Raw genomic sequence first — 18,615 nt, 5'->3', positions numbered from 1 at the left:
CTTTGCAAACTCCTTCCAATTAAACACCAATCGATTCACAATGCCATTACCACACACAAACAAACTAGCACGTTGGGAAAGGTTTCCAACATTCATTTTCACTTTTCCATCCCATTCTCTACCTATTTCACTATCCATTCAGCCATCTATCCATCATTCATTCCACTTTGTTCAACTTGATCATTTCTGCAAAATACATCCAATTATTGGTTTTCCAGAAATACAACCAATATTGACATTTGAACCTATTTCTCAATTGGTTTAGAATCTAGCTTTCATCCATGGGTCGTGTCATTCGCGGTAGGTGATAATTTGAAATTGGTTATCAACAACAACAATAACAGCAACGACAACACTCTTGCTGTTTCTTGCTTTTCTTTTTGCAATATTTGTATGATTTGCATTCTCCATATAGTATTTATGTCTAACTGCATATATAGGACAAAGAAAAGGAGCTAAAGGAGCTGTTTTCCAGGCTCACACTCACCTGCGTAAGGGAGTGCCTCAATTCCGTGCGTTGGACTATTCTGAGCGCAACGGATTCCTGAAGGGAGTGGTGCGAGAGATCGTTCACGATTCCGGTCGTGGCGCTCCTCTTGCTCGCGTGACTTTCCGCAATCCGTATTTGTGTTAGAGAGAAGGTGGCTAATGGGTAGTTACCACTTCAAGGTGGACAAGGAGCTGTTCCTGGCTGCTGAGGGTATGTTCACTGGCCAGAGCGTGTTCTGCGGTAAGAAGGCGGATATCAGCGTGGGTAACGTGCTTCCTCTGCGTGAGCTTCCTGAGGGAACTGTTGTGTGCAACGTGGAGCACAAGGTGGGGGATCGCGGCAGTCTGGCTCGGTGCTCTGGCGACTACGTGACTGTGATTGGCCACTCGGATGACCGCAGCATGACGTTCATCCGTCTGCCCTCGGGCATCAAGAAGACGGTTTCTTCGAGGTATGTTTTTCTCTCTTTGTGTTGGTTGTAACGCGTAGCTGCCGTGGCATGGTGGGAATCGTGGCTGGCGGAGGCCGCATGGACAAGCCGATGCTGAAGGCGGGTCGTGCGTACCACAAGTTCGCTGTGAAGCGCAATGAGTGGCCGAAGGTGCGCGGTGTGTGCATGAACCCTGTGGATCACCCGCACGGAGGAGGTAACCACCAGCACATTGGTAAGCCTTCGACTCGCAGCCGTGGCACTTGCCCCGGAAAGAAGGTGGGTCTGATTGCTGCTCGTCGCACTGGACGTATTCGTGGACGTGTGGAGCCTTAAGAAGGAGTCGTGTGGATAGTATGGATGGAGTTTGTGGAGCGAATGATGATAAATTGGATGAAAATGGGGTTGTTTGTTGGACTGAAACTCGTTTCCATGATAATGGCTGATGACTGAACGTGCGATGGAACCATTGATTTGGAATAAAAACCTCTATTACAAGGAATAAAATGGTAGGAGGTGTTGGAATATCGGTTGATGCGGTAGGCTGCTCGTCCTGTTGTTTCTGTGTACTCTGTGGAGACTGCTAACAAGATCGTGAGCACGGTCCCTCTTCCGTCTGTGTTCACTGCTCCCATTCGTACTGATGTGGTCCAGTTCGTCCACACGAAGTAAGTGGTGCTTTTAGTGTTGTGAGGTAGTCTGAACAAGAACCACCGCCAGCCGTACGCTGTGTTCAAGCGCGCTGGTCACCAGCACTCTGCTATCTCGTGGGGAACTGGTCGAGCTGTGGCTCGTGTTCCTCGTGTGTCTGGTGGAGGCACTGCTCGTTCTGGTCAGGGAGCGTTCGCTAACATGTGTCGCAAGGGTCGTATGTTCGCTCCGACGAAGATCTGGAGAAAGTGGCACCGTAAGGTGAACGTGAACCAGAAGAGATACGCTCTGGTGTCTGCTCTTGCTGCTTCTGCTGTTCCGGCTCTGGTGATGGCTCGTGGTCACAAGATCGACGGTGTGAGCGAGATTCCGTTCGTTGTGGATGACGCTCTGTGCAAGCTGACGAAGACGAAGGAGGCTGTGTCGTTCCTGCAGAAGAACGGTTGCTACGCGGACGTTGAGAGAGTGTCTGAGAGCAAGAAGATCCGCTGCGGTAAGGGCAAGATGCGCAACCGCCGATACACGATGCGCGTGGGTCCGATGGTGGTGTACGCTGACGGCGAGGAGGCGGTGGCGCTGCCGTTCCGCAACATTCCCGGCGTGGAGCTGTGCAACGTGAACCGCATGAACGTGCTGCGCATGGCGCCCGGTGGCCACGTGGGCCGCTTCGTGATCTGGACGAAGGCTGCGTTCGAGCGTCTGGAGGCTCTGTACGGCCCCGAGTCGGAGAAGGTGGGCTACACGATGCCGAAGAACGTGCTGACGGTGGCGGACATGGGCCGTCTGATCAACTCGGCGGAGATCCAGGCGGTGGTGCGTCCGGCGAAGAAGGTGGTGGCCTACCCGAAGAAGGCCAACGCGCTGAAGAACAAGGCCGTGATGGACAGCCTGAACCCCTACGCCGCCATCGCCCGCGCGGCCGAGCAGAAGGCCATGGAGGAGAACATCAAGCACAAGGCCGAGAACCTCGAGAAGAAGCGTGCGGAGAAGGCCAAGTACGCGGAGAAGAAGGCCGCCTACTATGAGAGCATGATGATGTAAGAAGAGAGCTCGGGCTCGATCAGCCAGGGTTCGCTCAACCCGATGGAGGTAGTTTTGTTTGTTCGATGAAACAATGGGAAAAGGACGGCTAGAGAGATAATGGCAGGGTTGTTTGTTAAATATCCTTGAGACAGAGCAGCATGGATAATTTGGAGTCTAGCCTGTTCAATCTCATTGAGGCGGTGAAGGCGATCAGTAAGAAGCGGGAGATTCGTGTTGGAGATTTGAATGCCCTTGCACGGAAGGCTGAAGATGTTCGCGGGTCTTTTTCCTTTGCAAAGAGACTAGTGAACGAGGTATCTATCCAGGGGACGCAGTCTGCCGAGAACTTACGTTTGAAAGAGGAAGAACTCGAAAATGAAAAGCAGCTGCATGAAAACACTGTTTCGGCATTGCAGTCTGCAATCGAATCTGCTGAAGAAGTGAATTCCAAACTCCAGGCACAAGTAAATAGTCTTGAAACCGAAGCGGAGACCCTCAGGAACTCTAACGATCAGTTAACGCAGAGTTTAAATGTCTCTAATGAGTCTTTGGCAATGGTGAAGGATGAGTTGCAAAAAACCTGTTTAGCATGCGCCTCATATGAGGAGCAGATCATTCGGTTGAATGAGCAGCTCAGCTTGGAAACAATCGAGCACCAAACGAAAATGGAGTTTTATGAGAAGAAAATCGGCGAGTTGACGAGTCAGGTGAATACAATGGAAGAGGGAATGTATGACCCCGAAGCATATTACTGTCTTGAGCGTGATCGTGTATGTGTTTTGTTCTTTCTTTCCCTTAGTATCTGAATGAATCAAATCGCTTGGAAGAGGAAATGCAAATGATAACGTTAACGGGCCAAAAGAAGGAGTATTTCCTTTCAGAGAAAACCCGCGAATGTGAGCAACTGCAGAAACGTATTTTTTTCGTCAATTCTCTTCTCCATAGAATTGTCAGAGGCACAAAGCGTTACAGATGGATTGAAGAATGAGATTAGCAAGTACTCGACTCTATTGCAGGGGAAGGAAGGCGAATTGAAAGGTCTTCGAGATCAAATCGCGGACTTGCAGAAGAGTTGTGAGCAGAGAGAAGCAGAAATTCGCGAATTGAAAGAGCGTGGAGATTCTTCACAAGAGAAAGAAGCTCTGCTTCAAGACATCGCAACGTCCAATTCACTCATCGCCGAATTGAATGAAACAAATTCGCAGCTGAAGAGCGAAATGGAGAGTCTAAAGAGCGAGAGTACTTCTCTTGCACAGCAGTTGGAATCTCAGAAATCAGCGCGCGAGCTCTGCAATGAGCAGGTAAAATCCCTTGGCGCTCAGCTAAAAGAAAAAGGAGAGTTGATTGCAGCAAAGGAGCAAGAGATCGCGAGATTAGAACAAGTATTGGCGTCGAATCAGGAAGAAATGAAGAGCAAGGAAGACGCGCATCGTCAGCAGATTGCGCAGTTGGAGCGACGTCGAGATGAGCTTATCAGCCAGTTAAATGATTCGACGAATGGAATGGAGGACATGGAGGATATGATCGCTTTGGAGGCAGAGATCAAGCAGAAAGAAGAGATGATTGCTTCGCTGCAGAAGGAGCGGGAAGAGAGAGAGAAAGTTGTTGCACAGCAAAGAGAAGATCTTCATGCCTTGGAAACACGAGAGAAGGAAGCCAGGGAGACGATTAAGCAGTTAGAGCAGTGGAAGGAGGAGAGCGTGAAAGAAGGAAAATCAGCTGCGAGTTTGTCTCTACAAAATTCAGAGTTGCAAAGTCAGTTGGAAGAAGCGAAACGTCGAGAAGAGGAGTTGGAACGGCAGTTGAAAGACGCGCAATCGGAGCTGGAATTGCAGAAGATCGAGTGTTCCCAGTTGAGAGAAGCGGTGAAACATTCAAAGGAGTATACTGAATCGCTTCAGGCTTCTTTTGAGGAATTGAAATCGGAGAACGAATCATTGAATAAGCAAATTGAAACGTTAAAGAAATCGCTTGATGAGTCAAATGCGGTTATTGACTCATTGAAATCTTCTGAAAATGCGTTGAGAAAGGAAATCGAATCATTGCAAAGTGCACTGAATGAGTCAGCGAATTCAAGTGGATCGTTGAAGCTTTTTGATGATACATTGAAGCAGGAAAATGAAAACCTGAAAAAGGATAATCAATCGCTACGGAGTTCCTATGAAGAATCGAAATTGGAGAATGAATCATTGAAGAATGAGAATGGAGTATTAAAGAATGAAATGGATTCACTGAAAAATGAGAATGGAGTATTAAAGAATGAAGATGAATCACTGAAGAATGAAATGGAGTCGTTGAAAAATGAAAATGAATCGCTAAATTCCACAATCGAATCATTAAAGAATGAGAATGGAACATTAAAGAATGAAATGGATTCACTGAAGAATGAAAATGAATCAATCCAAACATCCTTGAAAGAATTGAAAACAGAAAATGAATCATTAAAGAAATCGCTAGATGAATCGAACTCTACTCTTAAAACATTACAGGCTACTCTTGAAACAATAAAAGTTGAAAACAACACAATGGCTCAAGAGAATAAAATGCTCCGCGACTCTCTGGAAGAGTCAAAGACTTCTAATGGATCGTTGAAGCTTTTTGATGATACTTTGAAGCAGGAAAATGAAAACCTGAAAAAGGATAATCAGTCGCTACGAAGTTCCTATGAAGAATCGAAATTGGAGAATGAATCATTGAAGAATGAAAATGGAGTATTAAAGAATGAAATGGATTCATTGAAGAGTGAAAATGAATCGCTGAAGAATGAAATGGATTCACTGAAGAATGAAATGGATTCATTGAACAATGAGAATGAATCATTGAGAAATTCACTTGAAACATTGAATTCTACAATCGAATCATTCCAATCTTCTGAAGATGCATTGAAGAATGAAAATGAATCAATCCAAACATCCTTGAAAGAATTGAAAACAGAAAATGATTCATTAAAGAAATCGCTAGATGAATCGAACTCTACTGTTGACTCATTGAAATCTTCAGAAGCAGCTCTAAAGAAAGAGCTTGAATCAGCCCTTGATTCTCTCAACTTGTCTTCCCAAAAGTGTTTAGAACTGGAAAATGAATTGAAAGCTGTCAGACAGTCTGAGCACAGTGATCCTGATTCCTTTTCAGATTTTCTTGGAAGAAACAGTTTATCTATCTCCGTGAGTTCTTCCCTTTCTGATTGTTCTTCACAGATCATTGCTTCTCTACAAAAAGAAAACCAGGAGCTCAATAAACGCATCGTTGACCTCATCGTGGCTCGAGAAACTGCACTCAAATCGGTCCAGCTTCTGGAATCGAAAATCACCTTTTTGCAAAACGATTTATCCTACCGCCAAAGTGAAAACACAACCTTAGCTTCATATCTCGACGAAAAGAACAAACTCGTGGGTCAGTTGCGCGGGCAGTTAGCTGCGCATGGTATTTTGTAGATTGTTTGTTCACAAACATGGCTATTCAATGGGGATAATGCACTCATCATTCACATAGAACCCTTGTTCCAAGATCTCTCCATTCGTGTCATATTCGATCCCTTCGCCATTTCGCTGATTGTTCCGCATTTCACCTACATACTTCGGCAATCCGTTTGAATAGAAACACACTCCCTTCCCATACATCATATCATCGCAAAAGCTGCCCTGATAGTATTCTCCGTTCTCAAAATAAATCTTCCCCTCCCCGCAGCGCATTCCATTTCGCCATTCTCCGTCATACACCACTCTTCCATCCGAACTGATCAATTTCCCATTCCCATTAAACAGATCGTCCATAAACTCCCCCACATAGCGATCTTGATTATAAAAGACCAGTTCGCCCTCTCCATGCTTCAACCCCTTCTCATATTCTCCCACATACATGCCCTGATCGTCGATATTTCTTCCCTCTCCATGGCGCAGTCCGTACTTCCATTCTCCGTCGTATTTGAGGTGCAGATCGCTGGTCCGAAGCTGTCCATGCCCATGCCACTTTCCGTTCACGAACTCGCCTTCATAGATGTCGCCGCTCGCTGTGTATTCCGTGCCATGCCCGTTCGGTAAGTTGTTCGTGACCATTCCCGTATAATACACAGAGCGAGATCCGTTGTAGATCGTGCATTCTCCGTTCAGCCGGTCTTTGTGGAACATTCCCTTGGTCGCGATCGAGCCATCCTGGCTATACACAATCCCAGGACCCTCGCGATGACCGTTGAGGAAATATCCTTCGAACACGAGCACATTTTCTTGCCATTGCTTGCCATGACCTTCGTATCGATCATCGCGGAAACTGCCCTCATATTTGATTCCTCCTTTCAGAATCTCGCACCCTTCGCCACTTTTCTTTCCATTCACCCAGTCTCCATCGTAGATGAGTTGCCCATCTTGGCGAGAAAGCACGCCTTTTCCATGCCGCTCGCCTTGCTTGAAGCTTCCCTCGTAAATCGTGCGTCTCTGAATCTCTCTACCCTTTCCTTCTTTCATTCCATCCACCCATTCGCCGTCAAAAAGAGTTTCGTCCTCTTTCTTCACAATGCCGTGTCCATTTCGCTTGTCATGTTTGAATGTGCCGTGATATTCGCTGCCATCTTCCTCATACTCGACTCCATCTCCATTCTTCTCGCCATTTTCGAACTGTCCATGAAATCCCATGCTCTTATTCGCTCGATAGAAGTACCCTTCACCGTTCAGCTTTCCATCCACAAACGTTCCTTCAAAGCGACAGCCGTCCGGCATCCACAGAGTTCCTTCTCCATTGTACTTATCATTCTTCCACAATCCCTTATACACCGTTTCGTTCGAAATGCTGAATTCCGTTCCCTGGCCTTGGCGATGCCCATTCTCGAAGTTTCCTTTGTAACAGCATGCTGTGATGGGTGACATGCTCACGTCGGGTCCTACGAAGAACATACGCTGGTTTGCAGTCGAAGCATATGGCTTTGCTTCAAAGAATGGAAGGGGTTTTGCTTTGATGATCTGCTTTTCGCTTAGATTGGTGTTCGAGATAATCGGTGACACGTTTCGTTTCAGAATGAATTGACTGTATTCGTTTATGAGTTGTGGCAAGTTTCGTGTGCGAAGATGGCGATTTGGACACGAAATAACGATGGGTTCTGTGAGAAGAGTATGGTTTCGCTCTTCTGGATCAACGATGAGAATCGGAGAGCGTGTGGTATCTGAAAGAAGAGCAGGGAGGATCGATGAAGAGACCACAGAAGAAGTGGGCGTAAGACTGAGATGCTGCTCTTGGAGATGGAACGCCATTAAATGATGCTCCGGAATCACCTCGTTATTTGGAATATCGTTTTCAATGACGCATCCCTCAAAGAACGTAAAGCGAACGGTCGAGTTCTGCACGAGCCGACCTCTGAATAGTTGACTCATTGAGAGAACCATTCGTCCGTCCTCCATCATTTGACAAATGACCTGGACACATTCCTGCTTTAAAGCGGGAAGGTCACAATTCACAGCATACGGATTCGTCTTCTCTTCGCCCACAGAACGTTTTAAGTAGTCTTCGAACCCGAAGTACTGCTTGAAGTCCAGGTTGTAAGTGTATCCAAATACGAAACTCCACCCAGGCTGACAACTCAAATCGGAAGGTGGATTCGGGATCGAAGGCGTCAGATTCTTCACTTCGCAGCATTCCACGATCAGCTTTAAGATGGTAGGAGACGGTTTCTTTGCAGAGGAAGCGATGGGAACAAGCATGATTTCCTTCGTCAACATTTGTGGACTCTGCCCCACAAGCGCGTAGCTGCCATCATCACAGTGAATGCGATAGCAGAGATGATACTCCCGGAAGCTGCTCGTCTGGTTCGTCAGCAGCAGACTGCCTCCCAACGTCGATGGGTTCGCGATTTGACGGCAGTACTTGTTCTCTGCGTAAGGAAACAGCGTGGTGAGCATCTTCATCACTGCGGGAATCTTCGAATTCCCTCCCACAGCAATGATGTGATCGATGGACTCGGCGGTCCATTGGATCTTCTTCAGCGATTCTTTGATCTCTTCTCGAATTGTACGGAGAGGAAGAAGCAGAAGAGCTTCCAACTCCTGTCTTCGGAGAGAGACATCGAGCTTCGCTCCCAGAATGGTGAGACAGAGATCCACATTTGGCATTTTGGAAAGCATTTCCTTGGCAGACTCGCATTCTCCTAAGAGGGCATCCATATCTTTCACATCTTGAAAAAGACTCGATTTGGCAGTTCGACGATACTTTAGAGATATGTACTTAAGGATCAGCTGATTCAGACGGCGTCCAGAGAAAGAGCGAAGCTGCCTGCTGGATCGAATCTTGACGTGGCCGTGCCACAAACGAATAAACGAAAAGGACAGCACAGAACTGCCATAATCAAATAAAAACAGCAAGCAATCTTGACGGTTGATTCCTCCGAAATAGAGAAAAGGCAAAATCGTCGCAATTCGCTCATCGATGAGCTGCATTCTACCCATCTGTGCCTCAGAGGAAGCATTCCGCAATAATTTAAATTGGCTCTCTTGGTAATCCCATGGAACAATCAAACTGACCCCGTTCAGCACTCCATGCAACTCTGCAATAACTCTCTTCGCGATATATTTTAGAATGTCTCCGATCAGATGAGAAAGCAATTCCTTGTGTTTTTCTTCTCCGTATGTCACCGTCAATTCGATATCACCTGTTTCCTTCGGTACACACCCAAAGGACCAACGGTTCCGCACTACCAGATCATTTACCACAGAGCTATCAGTCAACAGACGCAGAATATCGTGAATGTCGTAAATACGATTGTTATACTTCCTTTTATCACTCACATCGATGAAGGTATCATAAAGCCATCCCTTTTCCATATAAAAAGCTTGAGCTCCACCATTAGCATAATCCACGGGTCGATTGAAATAGAAATGTTGTGTTAAGGTACATACACTCCCTTTGAACCCCGATGTACCAATATCTATAACAATGTTCATAAAAATATGAAAGTATGTGAAATTGTGCTAAACTTGCTGCGTAAACAACGAATTATAGCTTTGTATTGAGTTCCGTACAATACTGTACGAATTGAGACAAAAATAGTCTTAAGGAGTTGCAAAATCATCTGTATCTTCAATGAGCAGAGTACTCTTAGTATCAATTCAAATTTTGTTTTTCGTACTCTCACGATAGATGTTGTCAACGAAACACCGTAGTCAAAATCAGAGAGAATCACGAATTTGAATTCTGCCGTGAGTAATGCCTCATCTGTATCCAACTTAATAGTTTCTGTCAAAGTATATCCGTGTACTATTAAATGTCTGACGACTTTTTTGCTGATGGTAAGTTGCTGGAACCTTTTTTTCAAAAGCCTTTGAAGTTTTTGTTATTCTGAGAAATAATGTGCTGATTGATCGTTTCTGCTAGTGGATATCTTAAGGGAAGCATATCTAACCTCGTTTTAGATGTAATTGAGCAAGGTGAAGAAACTCAGGAAGTTGAGGTACTTTTCCTCATTTTTGTTTATGTCATAGGATCCTTTTGCCGATGCTCCTGCCGAGCAGTCCGTTTCTGCTGAAGATCCTTTTGCTGCACCTGCTGCCAGTAGTCCCAGCCCCATGGCACCTGCTGAAGACGAGTTCAAATTCACTCGTGAGTGGAATATGAAATTCAGAGAGAGATGTGAAGAAAAAGACAAGGAGGCGTTAGAAAAGAAGCAGGAAATCCTCAAAGAAGCGAGGGAAGAGATCCAATCCTGGTCCGACGAGAGAAAGAGTAAGCTCACCAAGAGAGCGGAGATGAATCGGGAGGAAGAAGCGAAGCTGAAGGAGAGTCTGGAGGAGGATACGGAGTCTGCTAATCCTTGGGAGCGTGTGAATAAAATGGTTGATATGAATGGCGATGAGCGTGACCTGGCGAGAATGAAGCAAGTAATGATTCGCATGAAAAACGATACCGCTAAGAATTGATGTGATATTAAGAATTGGCTACTATTGTGTATTGCCTTTTGTTTGTTGTATAGTTTTTTCTTGCTCAGTGACATTTTTTAATGGAATGAACTATTCAGAAGCGGGAGATTATATTGCGAGTAGGAACAAAAAGAAACGTTCGATGTAGATTATGAGAATCCGGTTTTAATCATCCAAGGACGCCAAATTCGCCGCATTATCGATATATTAGGTGGGTATCCACGAAACGACTGAATTCCAGAAGAAGGCTCGGATCCCTGTAGAGTTTGTCAAGATTTATATATCAATGATGTAACTATTCCTAAAGGGTACTATATCTCTTCGATATTGTCATATGATTGTTCGAGTGAGATTTGCTTTTTTAGATATATATAATTAGATGAAGATTATTCTGTCGTTAGAGATTTTTTGGTCCTGCTTCGTTTTCATACAGTTATCCGCATTGAGTTTGGAAACAAGCCAGTTTTATCTCCGTTGGAAGTTTAAACAATTGAATTTTTGGTTTGTAGGGTTTAGACTACATTCCGCTGTCTCAATGTGTGCTGTATCTCCAGCAAAATTACTTTCTTTTAACACAACCCATCCAACCAATCAGATGTAACACAAAATCAGTGCTAGATCATTGTGCAACGCTCCAACACTTGATTGAGCACGATTCGGACTTAGAATTATCGGTTGTCCTTTCTCCCTGGGTTGTAGAGCACGTTTTTGTTGCAGAGCGCTGCTTACTTCACACCCTTCAAGAATTGGTCGAAACTCCCGTTTTGTGAGCATTCATTCCCTTTTTTGACACTTAGTTCCAGCAAAGACTGTTCCGGAATGTATCAGAACTCCGAATTTTCCCCGTCTGCATCCTACGTACCTTCCTCATCATCTCGTGTTGTTATGATGTAGCTACGGTTTTTGTTTAATCGCATCCCACAGCGTCTGAAATCGCTTCTCACCCTCCTGTTTCAGTTTTATCACGCTGTGTATCGGAGCTGCGGCTGTTTTCCCACCGACGAAATCCTTTCGGTTCTCTGCGAGATTCCCGATCGACTGACTCTCTCTTCGCTCATTCTCTCAGCGCCTCTCCTTCTTCAGGATCATCGCCAGTAGCTTTTGCCTTCTCTTCCTCGATTCTTTATAGATACTGGCTCGCAAACTGCGTTCTGCAATGCTTCGCTACGCGATTTTCCACGGGTTCTTCGCTCTCGTTCGCTCGCGATCCCTCGCAGAACCGTCTTTTCGACGTTCTGTCGGTCCTGCAGCAGCTCAGTTCAAAGCAGGAGATCGAGCAGTTTGTAAGCCAAACCAAGGCGATGACGCCGATTGAGATTCTTTACGCATCGCTCTATCTAATCAGCTTTGAGGAGTGGGAGCTTGCGCCTCTGCTCGTTCGTTTTTGTCGTTCTGTTTGTTGTAGTCTCTCACACGACCGGAAGGCTTTTCAGCCCTCCTGCAGCTGCGAAGCTGGATCGCACTGCTCACAATGGACCGTCAGTGCAGTCTCTTTTGGCTGTGCTGCGTGTTGGAGCAGTGCAGAGCGAGCGAGCAAGCAGTCGAGTTTGCGGCTTCGGTGTTGGTCGATTCGGCCTTTGTTTGAATTGGGGAGCGTGGCGATCTGTAGAAGAGTCTCGTTCGTTCCGTGCTTTTGACGCTCGTGCATCACATCGATTTGTTATTCTCGCCTTCGATTCCTTGTCTGTGTCGAGGCTCCGAATCGAAGCAACGCTCGGATTGTTTTTCACTGCAGCAATCCTTTGCGGAGATGCACGCGATTGCGGAGTGCTGTGGAAACGCGGTGCAACAAACGGAGCGAAGCGTACTGAAAGAACGCTTCCAGGTGGATTCGGAGCTGATATTGCCTTCCATCGAAACGAAAGTGGACATTGAGTGGAACATTTCTTGGAAACAAACACTTCTTCTATCGGCATGATGAACTAATTGTTTGTTAAAAAGCAAGTTAGAAAAAACACCAATGCTTTCTAGCCTTCTGGTGAACGCATTTAATAATACTGGTATCAACCCGGACATAACCCCGAGGGACGCCCGCATTACGCAAAATTTTGATCCATCTAGCAAGAGCTTTGTCATTGACGACAGATCCCACACTCCATTCTCGATCTTTAAAATGAACCTTCTTGGAAGGATCGTCATCCACGTCAAGCTCGTTATCGTCTGTCGATAGATGAGGAATCATTGAGAGAACCGAGCAAAGGACGTAGAGCGATTCTCTACAAGCGTGAATCGATGGGATTGCTCGTACTTCAAGTAATCTTCTCCATCACCAATAAACTCTGCATCGTTCAGGATGAGTCTATAAAGTAAAGGCGATGGAAGGACAGCTTACTCGCAAACGAACGGGCTTTTAATCTGTTTTTCGAAAAACTGAAGAAGTTCGCCTAAAAATACTTTTCCACTCTCTCTTGCTATGGTCCGTTTGCAAAATGATATGAAGAGTCGCTCTCTCTCTTCTTGGCTCAAATCACGGGTATGACAACTATCAATAGAGTGACCATCTCTACCATTATAGACAAGTTCAGGCCTTACATGGTGATCTCAACACGACCCCTCGACTGAAACTCAGCTTGGAGTGTGTTGATAAATAGTTTCTTCAATCGTATCTCGTTCATTGCATGATAACGTCTCCGTTCCTCCTTCTGGACGCTTAGCAACCGTTTCACACTAAAAATAGATAGTTATACACACAAATTACGAATCCCCGTCGATACGACAAGTAGTTCCACTCACCTCATATCCGATTCCACTAAGTAACACAATCTCCTCCGGTGTACTACAATAAAACCAAATTTGCATAGTTACGGATTGTTGATGATACCCCCATTCCCAAAACTTTCATTAATCAGTGTTAACAATCGGGACAACGCAGGAGCCTAGAAATATTGTGGAAAACAAACTCCTACGTTGCTCACGTAAAATTCTTCACACAGACTCCGGAATCTCTCCTCGTCAATCATGTTTTTAGTTTAAAGGAAAGAGGGGTTTGATGGTGTGAAATATCGTAAAAGTATTCTTATTCCAGATCCGAAGTAGTATAGTGGTTTAGTATTTCCGCCTGTCACGCGGACGACCGGGGTTCGATTCCCCGCTTCGGAGTTTACTTTTCTTTTTTTTCTTTATCAACAAACAACGAAATCAATGTGTACTATATATATATATATATATATATAGATTCCTAACTAAATTTATGACCGGTTCGATTGAATGGAGCTTAAAATCTGGTTGAGTTGCTCAAGTTTGATGTCGTCCAACTATACCGTGAGAATTATGAATCAGCTCTACTATTCTCGACTCATCAAATGTGTCGTTTTCATTTCCACTATTTGCAGTGATAAACGCCTGAAGCACGGAAGCAGCCTTCTTGCTCGAAATCGGTTTCTCCTTTCCAACTTCAACGATGTCGACAAAGTCAAGCATATCTTTTCTCCTTCCAAATACAGAAATCACTGAGAGTTAGAACTTGAGATGGGAGTTTCATTCTTACCTATTGCTATAAAATGGAACGAACAAACAAACATACATATAGAAAGAGGAACTATCTTAAAAAGCAAGTACACACAAAAATGCCTTAATAAGGATTCACGTTAGAACACAGCTTCATCACATTCGAGCGAGTCTTTGATTCCTTGTAAAGATAGTCCAGATAATACACTTTAGCCCACCAATTTTTCGACTGCCTTGACCTGACGTGCTGATCATGGTACTTCGATCTTGACTTCATCCACTCAACCCATTACCTACGGTGAATGAGGCACATCAAAAGCGAAAAGATTGCCTGCCAACACAAATTCATATTCTATTCACCACTCCCTTTCTCTCCCTACCATGAAACCGCAAATTCTCAACAAACGTAATCTTGTTGTGTCCATAGTTTATAAGTATTTCGTTGTATAACGCGATCGTATCGTCTCGTTTCACCACTAAATACGGCTCTTGATACCGATTCGGCCAGCACGTGTATCGATAAAACGTCTTCATCGTTCCCTTCTTCATGTCCTTCATCCATTCAGAGGTAATGTAATACTATTCTCGACCGTTTCATCAAGCACTACATGTGTAAACAATCTCGGTTTGTTCTCTAAGCACTTCCTTTCCTTCTTGCATTTCCGAAGATCATCCATTGTCAAAGGAACTCGATCTTGAATCCTACTCCTAACCGCTTTTCTCCGCATCTACGAGAGAATCTGCTGCTCCAAAGGAAGCTGAGGAAGACTCCACTGTATGCTAAAAAACGCGGGAATCACGACTGCGATCCGCGGAGATGCCCAAATCGAATCGGGAATTTTCATCAGCATTTCGTAGGAGGTCTGCGAGACCCACATGTCCGTATCGAGAATGAGGAAATGAGAAGTGCGAGTATGGCGAATACCGATGTTGCGCAGAATGTTAATGGGATAGTTTGAGTGGAAAAACGAATTGTTTTGCGAGATGTAGGCGAGAAGAGTGATGCGAGGAGAACAAAGAATCGCATTCTGGGGGCGATGAAGAAACTCGACAAACGTGCTTTCTTCTTCCTCTTTCATGTGGATGACGAAGAGAAGAGGTCTAAGGGATTGAAATGGAAGAGTACTGCTGGTACCCTCGCCAACGAGAAGCGGCGATTGGCATCATGAACATCCGATTCATACTACAGGAGAAGGCATGGAGGAATCGTACCTTCCAGTGGAGACAAGAGTGATATTGTATGGAGAAGAGATGTATGGATAGGCTAATTGGAACGCAAGTAATGCTAACATACTGTGATCTGTTTGAAACGATTCACCTTTTGTGCATCCAGAGTATTCCCATACAGTAGAGCCTTTGTAGCGTGAGTACGTGGCAGATGTATAATAGGGTTTATCAATTGAAAACTGGGCAAATACCTTGCTCTTAGTCTACACACGTTTAGTTGATAAACCATTGACCTACACTAGGCGGAGATGTTTGAATATGGGCAATTGTCTCGTTATTGGCAACTACAGAAAGGTTTTGTAAATTATGAGGTGTTGGAGGAAGTTGAGTATTGAAAATACTTTTTAGATATTTGCCATTTTCTACCCTATTACTAGATTGGCCATTAGACAGTGAAAGGCTATAAGTGATCGAAGAAACAGACTTCTGTTCTGTAATCACTTCCTTTAAACTATTTACATTCTTAAGCGTAAGCACCACAAAGTTCAGGGTGATTACGAACAACCTACATGTAAATGCAATTCAATAGTTCGACAATATGTTTATGTATACAATAAATTGGTATTTCATTACCTTACACGTATTTAAAACGTAAATGGCGTGTAATTAAAAAAACTAATATTGATACGAACAGGTGTTTTAGCAAATCATAGTTTTCTTTGTAAATATGAGTCAGGGATCAAGCAATCAGGGATCTGAACGATCAGGGGGTCTATGTAACCAGATTTCATCAACGTGATAATTGGTTCTTGACATTATTGACAGCATCAAGCATTGGTGGGCGTCCGTTCACTCTCCAACCCGCTATATGGTATATTCGTTGGGAGGATGCCAATTCGTATTGAACTCTCCATGCTTCATTACCTAGGTGTCTTTGCTGTATTCCCAGCTGTACTACAGTTTAGCCGTTATTCCATATTTTATCACTGTTAAATATTATGAAGGTTGGATAAAAGGATTTCTTCGATGTAGCATATCGAATCTTTACCTCCCTTTTTGTAATAGAAGGACCGTTTTCGTTCATTTTTTCAATTCTCATGTTTACAATATGCGCTTCACGAGTAGAGAATAAGGATGGTAGTCGATAGTGTGTGGATACAGCGTAGGTCCTATTCTCCTGTATTACCGGACCTTTTTGGTGAATTTTTTAAACTCTGTGTTCTATACTCTCATTTTTGGTATCTTTCTTCGCTTCAAGCCAGAATATGGGTATCTATTCAATATGTCCGGATTTAGCGACATATGGGGTGTATTCCTAATGCTCGAAGTGTTCAATTGCTCCGAGTGATGTCTCTCTCCCTTTCGTTACTTCCTAGCGCGAATATTCGACCAGAAGAGCGTCAATATCGCACCACCTTTCTCATTCTCATTCTCGTGTTCATGATCCTCTCCGGCGTCATCGTTCCACTTATCGTAATGGGTCTGCGTAGCTCCTGCTCCCTCTCTTGTCTCTAGTTTATTTCATCAAGCCTCTCTACACTCCCCACAAGCGTGTTATCAAGTTCTTCATCCCTTACCCCATCTTTAAGTGGCTGATGGAGAAGGAAAACGCGATGATGGCCGAACAAAGAGCTGCGCTGGATTGGCAGAATCGACAGGAGCGACAGGAGCGTCCAGGGCGGCAGGAGCGACCTCGTGTGATGTCGATCGGGTAATGGATGAGGAGGTGTGCGATTGTAGAGATGTTACTGGATCGGATGGAGTGTACGATATGAGATCACAGCTACCTATGCAATCTATGCAATCTGGACAGTCCACGCAAACTACAAAAGAATCCAGATGGAAAGGAACAGGACGTATGAATAGGAGCGAGTTATAATGTAGATGTACTTGGTTATTCCAATTAATTTTTTTGATTGTTTCTTTTTTGTTTTGTTAAATAAATTTGGGTTACCGAGATGGCGAATTACTATACCGAAATCTCGGAAGTCTTCATAGGAGACCCGGTTGACTTTCGAAGCGATATTTTCAAGTTTTGGATCAAGGGGTGCCCTATCGAGGAGGCAGTGAACACAATAAAAAAGGAAACGAGCCCGTATGTAACTCCTATTGAAGATGAGGATGAGTTAATCCGAAAGGATGTGCAAGACTCTGTACTATTGCAAGACTGTGTGATTAGTAGTACCGTCTCTTCGATTATTTTAAGGAGTCGCTTATTGCGGATTCTTGTGGAATTGTAGATTTTAATGTAGAGGAAAGAAGAGTCATGTGCGAAGTACATCTATGCAAACACTTCCAAAGTAGGAGTACTTTCGGCTCGATGACTCAATTGTCCGCGAAATCCTAAATCTAGGAATCAAAGAGCGGAAGAGGTCAATAATCAATTCCAACCGAGTTCCAAGCAAGCGAGTTCGTGACTTAATGGAAGGTCTAAAGGTGATGATCGAGCTTATTGACTCTTCAGACGGGCACTATCCTCTTGTCTACAAGATCCACAAGCGATTTCACATCTCTGAATCCCTTTCGAAGTCCTATCTCTGCCTGTTAACCCTTCTGTTCGACAACAAAGAAGGCGAGTCGATCAAAAACAAGCCCTGCATGGACTGGAACGTCGTGTCCGTAAGCCTCTCCTCTCCTCTCCATCGCTGATGACCTAGGACGTCGTGTGGTTTATTCTCACACACTGGACGGTGGGCACCGAGGAGCTGACGGAGTTCCCGTACGCCTGGAGAACCGATTCTTCGAGCGGTAACAGCAATGCTTCGCTGGGATGTAGTGATGGTCTATCCGCTCTCCCTGACCCTCTCGGCCCATTTTGAGAGCACTTGCAGCAGTATCTGCGAAATAATCCGCAAATCTGGGAACGAAAAGCGAGTCGCGCTGATGGGATTGTGTGAGACATAGAACTGGCAAATCAAGCCTGGGGATTCGATCACTGCGGACTTCATCGCGAAGCGAATCTGCAGTGTTCTTAGTTCTTTTTCGGAGAAGGTATGGATCGGAGGAGGCGTGAAATGGAGAAATTACGGATTCGGCAGCTCTGCGAGGCAATATCGACCAAACTGGGACAATTATACCAGAACCAGAATTTCTCAATACGTAAAATTGAAGAGTGACTGGTGAGAAGTAGTGGCGGTCAAAGATAGCTTGATACAGTGCGGAGAATACATGAAGAGCTTGGCAGTATCGAATCGTGGTGGAATGAAGAATAGCCAACATATTCTTTTGCGATTGACAGTGTGATCGAGCTATGTATTGTGTATCTTGAAAAGTACTTTGAAGTGCATCAGACTTTATTTACTCCAATGAAAATTATTTTTTGATTTACTTTGTTTTGAAATACTTTATGTTTTATTCAAACACTATGTACATGCATAGATGATGAAGATTAGCAATAAAGTACTTGCTAGACAATATTAGGCAACATGTTTCATTGTAGTGTTTTTTGTTAATAGTACGGCTATACCATAAATAGTGTATCTATCTATCTATAAAAATAAAAAAACAAGACT

General features: G+C 44.4%; 8 protein-coding genes; 5 read left to right on the top strand and 3 right to left on the bottom strand.

The window, feature by feature from the left end:
• The first annotated feature begins 265 nt into the window (after window positions 1-265).
• GSBLH_T00000573001 (Ribosomal protein L2) lies at window positions 266-1,322 on the top strand. XM_013038800.1 has 4 exons: window positions 266-300; window positions 441-621; window positions 657-941; window positions 980-1,322. The coding sequence occupies exons 1-4, from the start codon at window positions 282-284 to the stop codon at window positions 1,254-1,256; spliced, it is 762 nt and encodes a 253-aa protein (XP_012894254.1). The 5' UTR covers window positions 266-281; the 3' UTR covers window positions 1,257-1,322.
• Window positions 1,323-1,399: 77 nt separating this feature from the next.
• Window positions 1,400-2,663, top strand: GSBLH_T00000572001 (uncharacterized protein). XM_013038799.1 has 3 exons: window positions 1,400-1,438; window positions 1,464-1,588; window positions 1,619-2,663. The coding sequence occupies exons 1-3, from the start codon at window positions 1,427-1,429 to the stop codon at window positions 2,610-2,612; spliced, it is 1,131 nt and encodes a 376-aa protein (XP_012894253.1). The 5' UTR covers window positions 1,400-1,426; the 3' UTR covers window positions 2,613-2,663.
• Window positions 2,664-2,752: 89 nt separating this feature from the next.
• On the top strand, window positions 2,753-4,514 carry GSBLH_T00006084001 (uncharacterized protein; the record flags this gene model as incomplete). Its single annotated transcript, XM_013038798.1, is given in 5 exon segments — window positions 2,753-3,364; window positions 3,394-3,508; window positions 3,540-3,895; window positions 3,917-4,476; window positions 4,496-4,514. 5 exon segments carry the CDS (start codon window positions 2,753-2,755, stop codon window positions 4,512-4,514), a joined length of 1,662 nt encoding a protein of 553 aa, XP_012894252.1.
• A 1,535-nt stretch (window positions 4,515-6,049) lies between these two features.
• On the bottom strand, window positions 6,050-9,517 carry GSBLH_T00006083001 (uncharacterized protein; the record flags this gene model as incomplete). Its single annotated transcript, XM_013038797.1, has 1 exon — window positions 6,050-9,517. The coding sequence occupies one exon, from the start codon at window positions 9,515-9,517 to the stop codon at window positions 6,050-6,052; it is 3,468 nt and encodes a 1,155-aa protein (XP_012894251.1).
• Window positions 9,518-9,813: 296 nt separating this feature from the next.
• GSBLH_T00000570001 (uncharacterized protein) lies at window positions 9,814-10,511 on the top strand. XM_013038796.1 has 3 exons: window positions 9,814-9,862; window positions 9,986-10,023; window positions 10,055-10,511. Exons 1-3 carry the CDS (start codon window positions 9,838-9,840, stop codon window positions 10,487-10,489), a joined length of 498 nt encoding a protein of 165 aa, XP_012894250.1. The 5' UTR covers window positions 9,814-9,837; the 3' UTR covers window positions 10,490-10,511.
• Window positions 10,512-13,625: 3,114 nt separating this feature from the next.
• On the bottom strand, window positions 13,626-13,917 carry GSBLH_T00000569001 (uncharacterized protein). XM_013038795.1 has 2 exons: window positions 13,775-13,917; window positions 13,626-13,743 (listed from the first exon to the last, which is right to left on the bottom strand). Exons 1-2 carry the CDS (start codon window positions 13,907-13,909, stop codon window positions 13,678-13,680), a joined length of 201 nt encoding a protein of 66 aa, XP_012894249.1. The 5' UTR covers window positions 13,910-13,917; the 3' UTR covers window positions 13,626-13,677.
• Window positions 13,918-14,009: 92 nt separating this feature from the next.
• GSBLH_T00000568001 (uncharacterized protein) lies at window positions 14,010-14,470 on the bottom strand (the record flags this gene model as incomplete). XM_013038794.1 has 3 exons in its annotated part: window positions 14,010-14,202; window positions 14,234-14,288; window positions 14,317-14,470. The coding sequence occupies 3 exons, from the start codon at window positions 14,468-14,470 to the stop codon at window positions 14,061-14,063; spliced, it is 351 nt and encodes a 116-aa protein (XP_012894248.1). The 3' UTR covers window positions 14,010-14,060.
• Window positions 14,471-18,210: 3,740 nt separating this feature from the next.
• On the top strand, window positions 18,211-18,446 carry GSBLH_T00000567001 (uncharacterized protein). XM_013038793.1 has 2 exons: window positions 18,211-18,286; window positions 18,316-18,446. The coding sequence occupies exons 1-2, from the start codon at window positions 18,272-18,274 to the stop codon at window positions 18,424-18,426; spliced, it is 126 nt and encodes a 41-aa protein (XP_012894247.1). The 5' UTR covers window positions 18,211-18,271; the 3' UTR covers window positions 18,427-18,446.
• The last annotated feature ends 169 nt before the right edge of the window (window positions 18,447-18,615 follow it).

This window comes from Blastocystis hominis (assembly GCF_000151665.1).
Source record: "Blastocystis hominis, Singapore isolate B (sub-type 7) whole genome shotgun sequence assembly, scaffold_0".
NCBI classification, from domain to species: Eukaryota; class Bigyra; order Opalinata; family Blastocystidae; genus Blastocystis; species Blastocystis hominis.
Note: the sequence above shows the minus strand (reverse complement) of the source record. Positions and strands in the feature narration are given on the sequence as shown.

Coding starts and splice junctions, on each gene's coding strand:
- GSBLH_T00000569001 (XM_013038795.1), bottom strand. CDS start 13,909: ATGCTTGACTTTGTCGACATCGTTGAAGTTGGAAAGGAGAAACCGATT. Junction 13,744..13,774: donor CATTTGATGAGTCGAGAATA/GTAGAGCTGATT, acceptor CTCACGGTATAG/TTGGACGACATCAAACTTGA.
- GSBLH_T00000570001 (XM_013038796.1), top strand. CDS start 9,838: ATGTCTGACGACTTTTTTGCTGATG. Junction 9,863..9,985: donor TGACGACTTTTTTGCTGATG/GTAAGTTGCTGG, acceptor ACCTCGTTTTAG/ATGTAATTGAGCAAGGTGAA. Junction 10,024..10,054: donor AAGAAACTCAGGAAGTTGAG/GTACTTTTCCTC, acceptor TTTATGTCATAG/GATCCTTTTGCCGATGCTCC.
- GSBLH_T00000573001 (XM_013038800.1), top strand. Junction 622..656: donor CGCGTGACTTTCCGCAATCC/GTATTTGTGTTA, acceptor GCTAATGGGTAG/TTACCACTTCAAGGTGGACA. Junction 942..979: donor AAGAAGACGGTTTCTTCGAG/GTATGTTTTTCT, acceptor TGTAACGCGTAG/CTGCCGTGGCATGGTGGGAA.
- GSBLH_T00000572001 (XM_013038799.1), top strand. Junction 1,589..1,618: donor GTCCAGTTCGTCCACACGAA/GTAAGTGGTGCT, acceptor GTTGTGAGGTAG/TCTGAACAAGAACCACCGCC.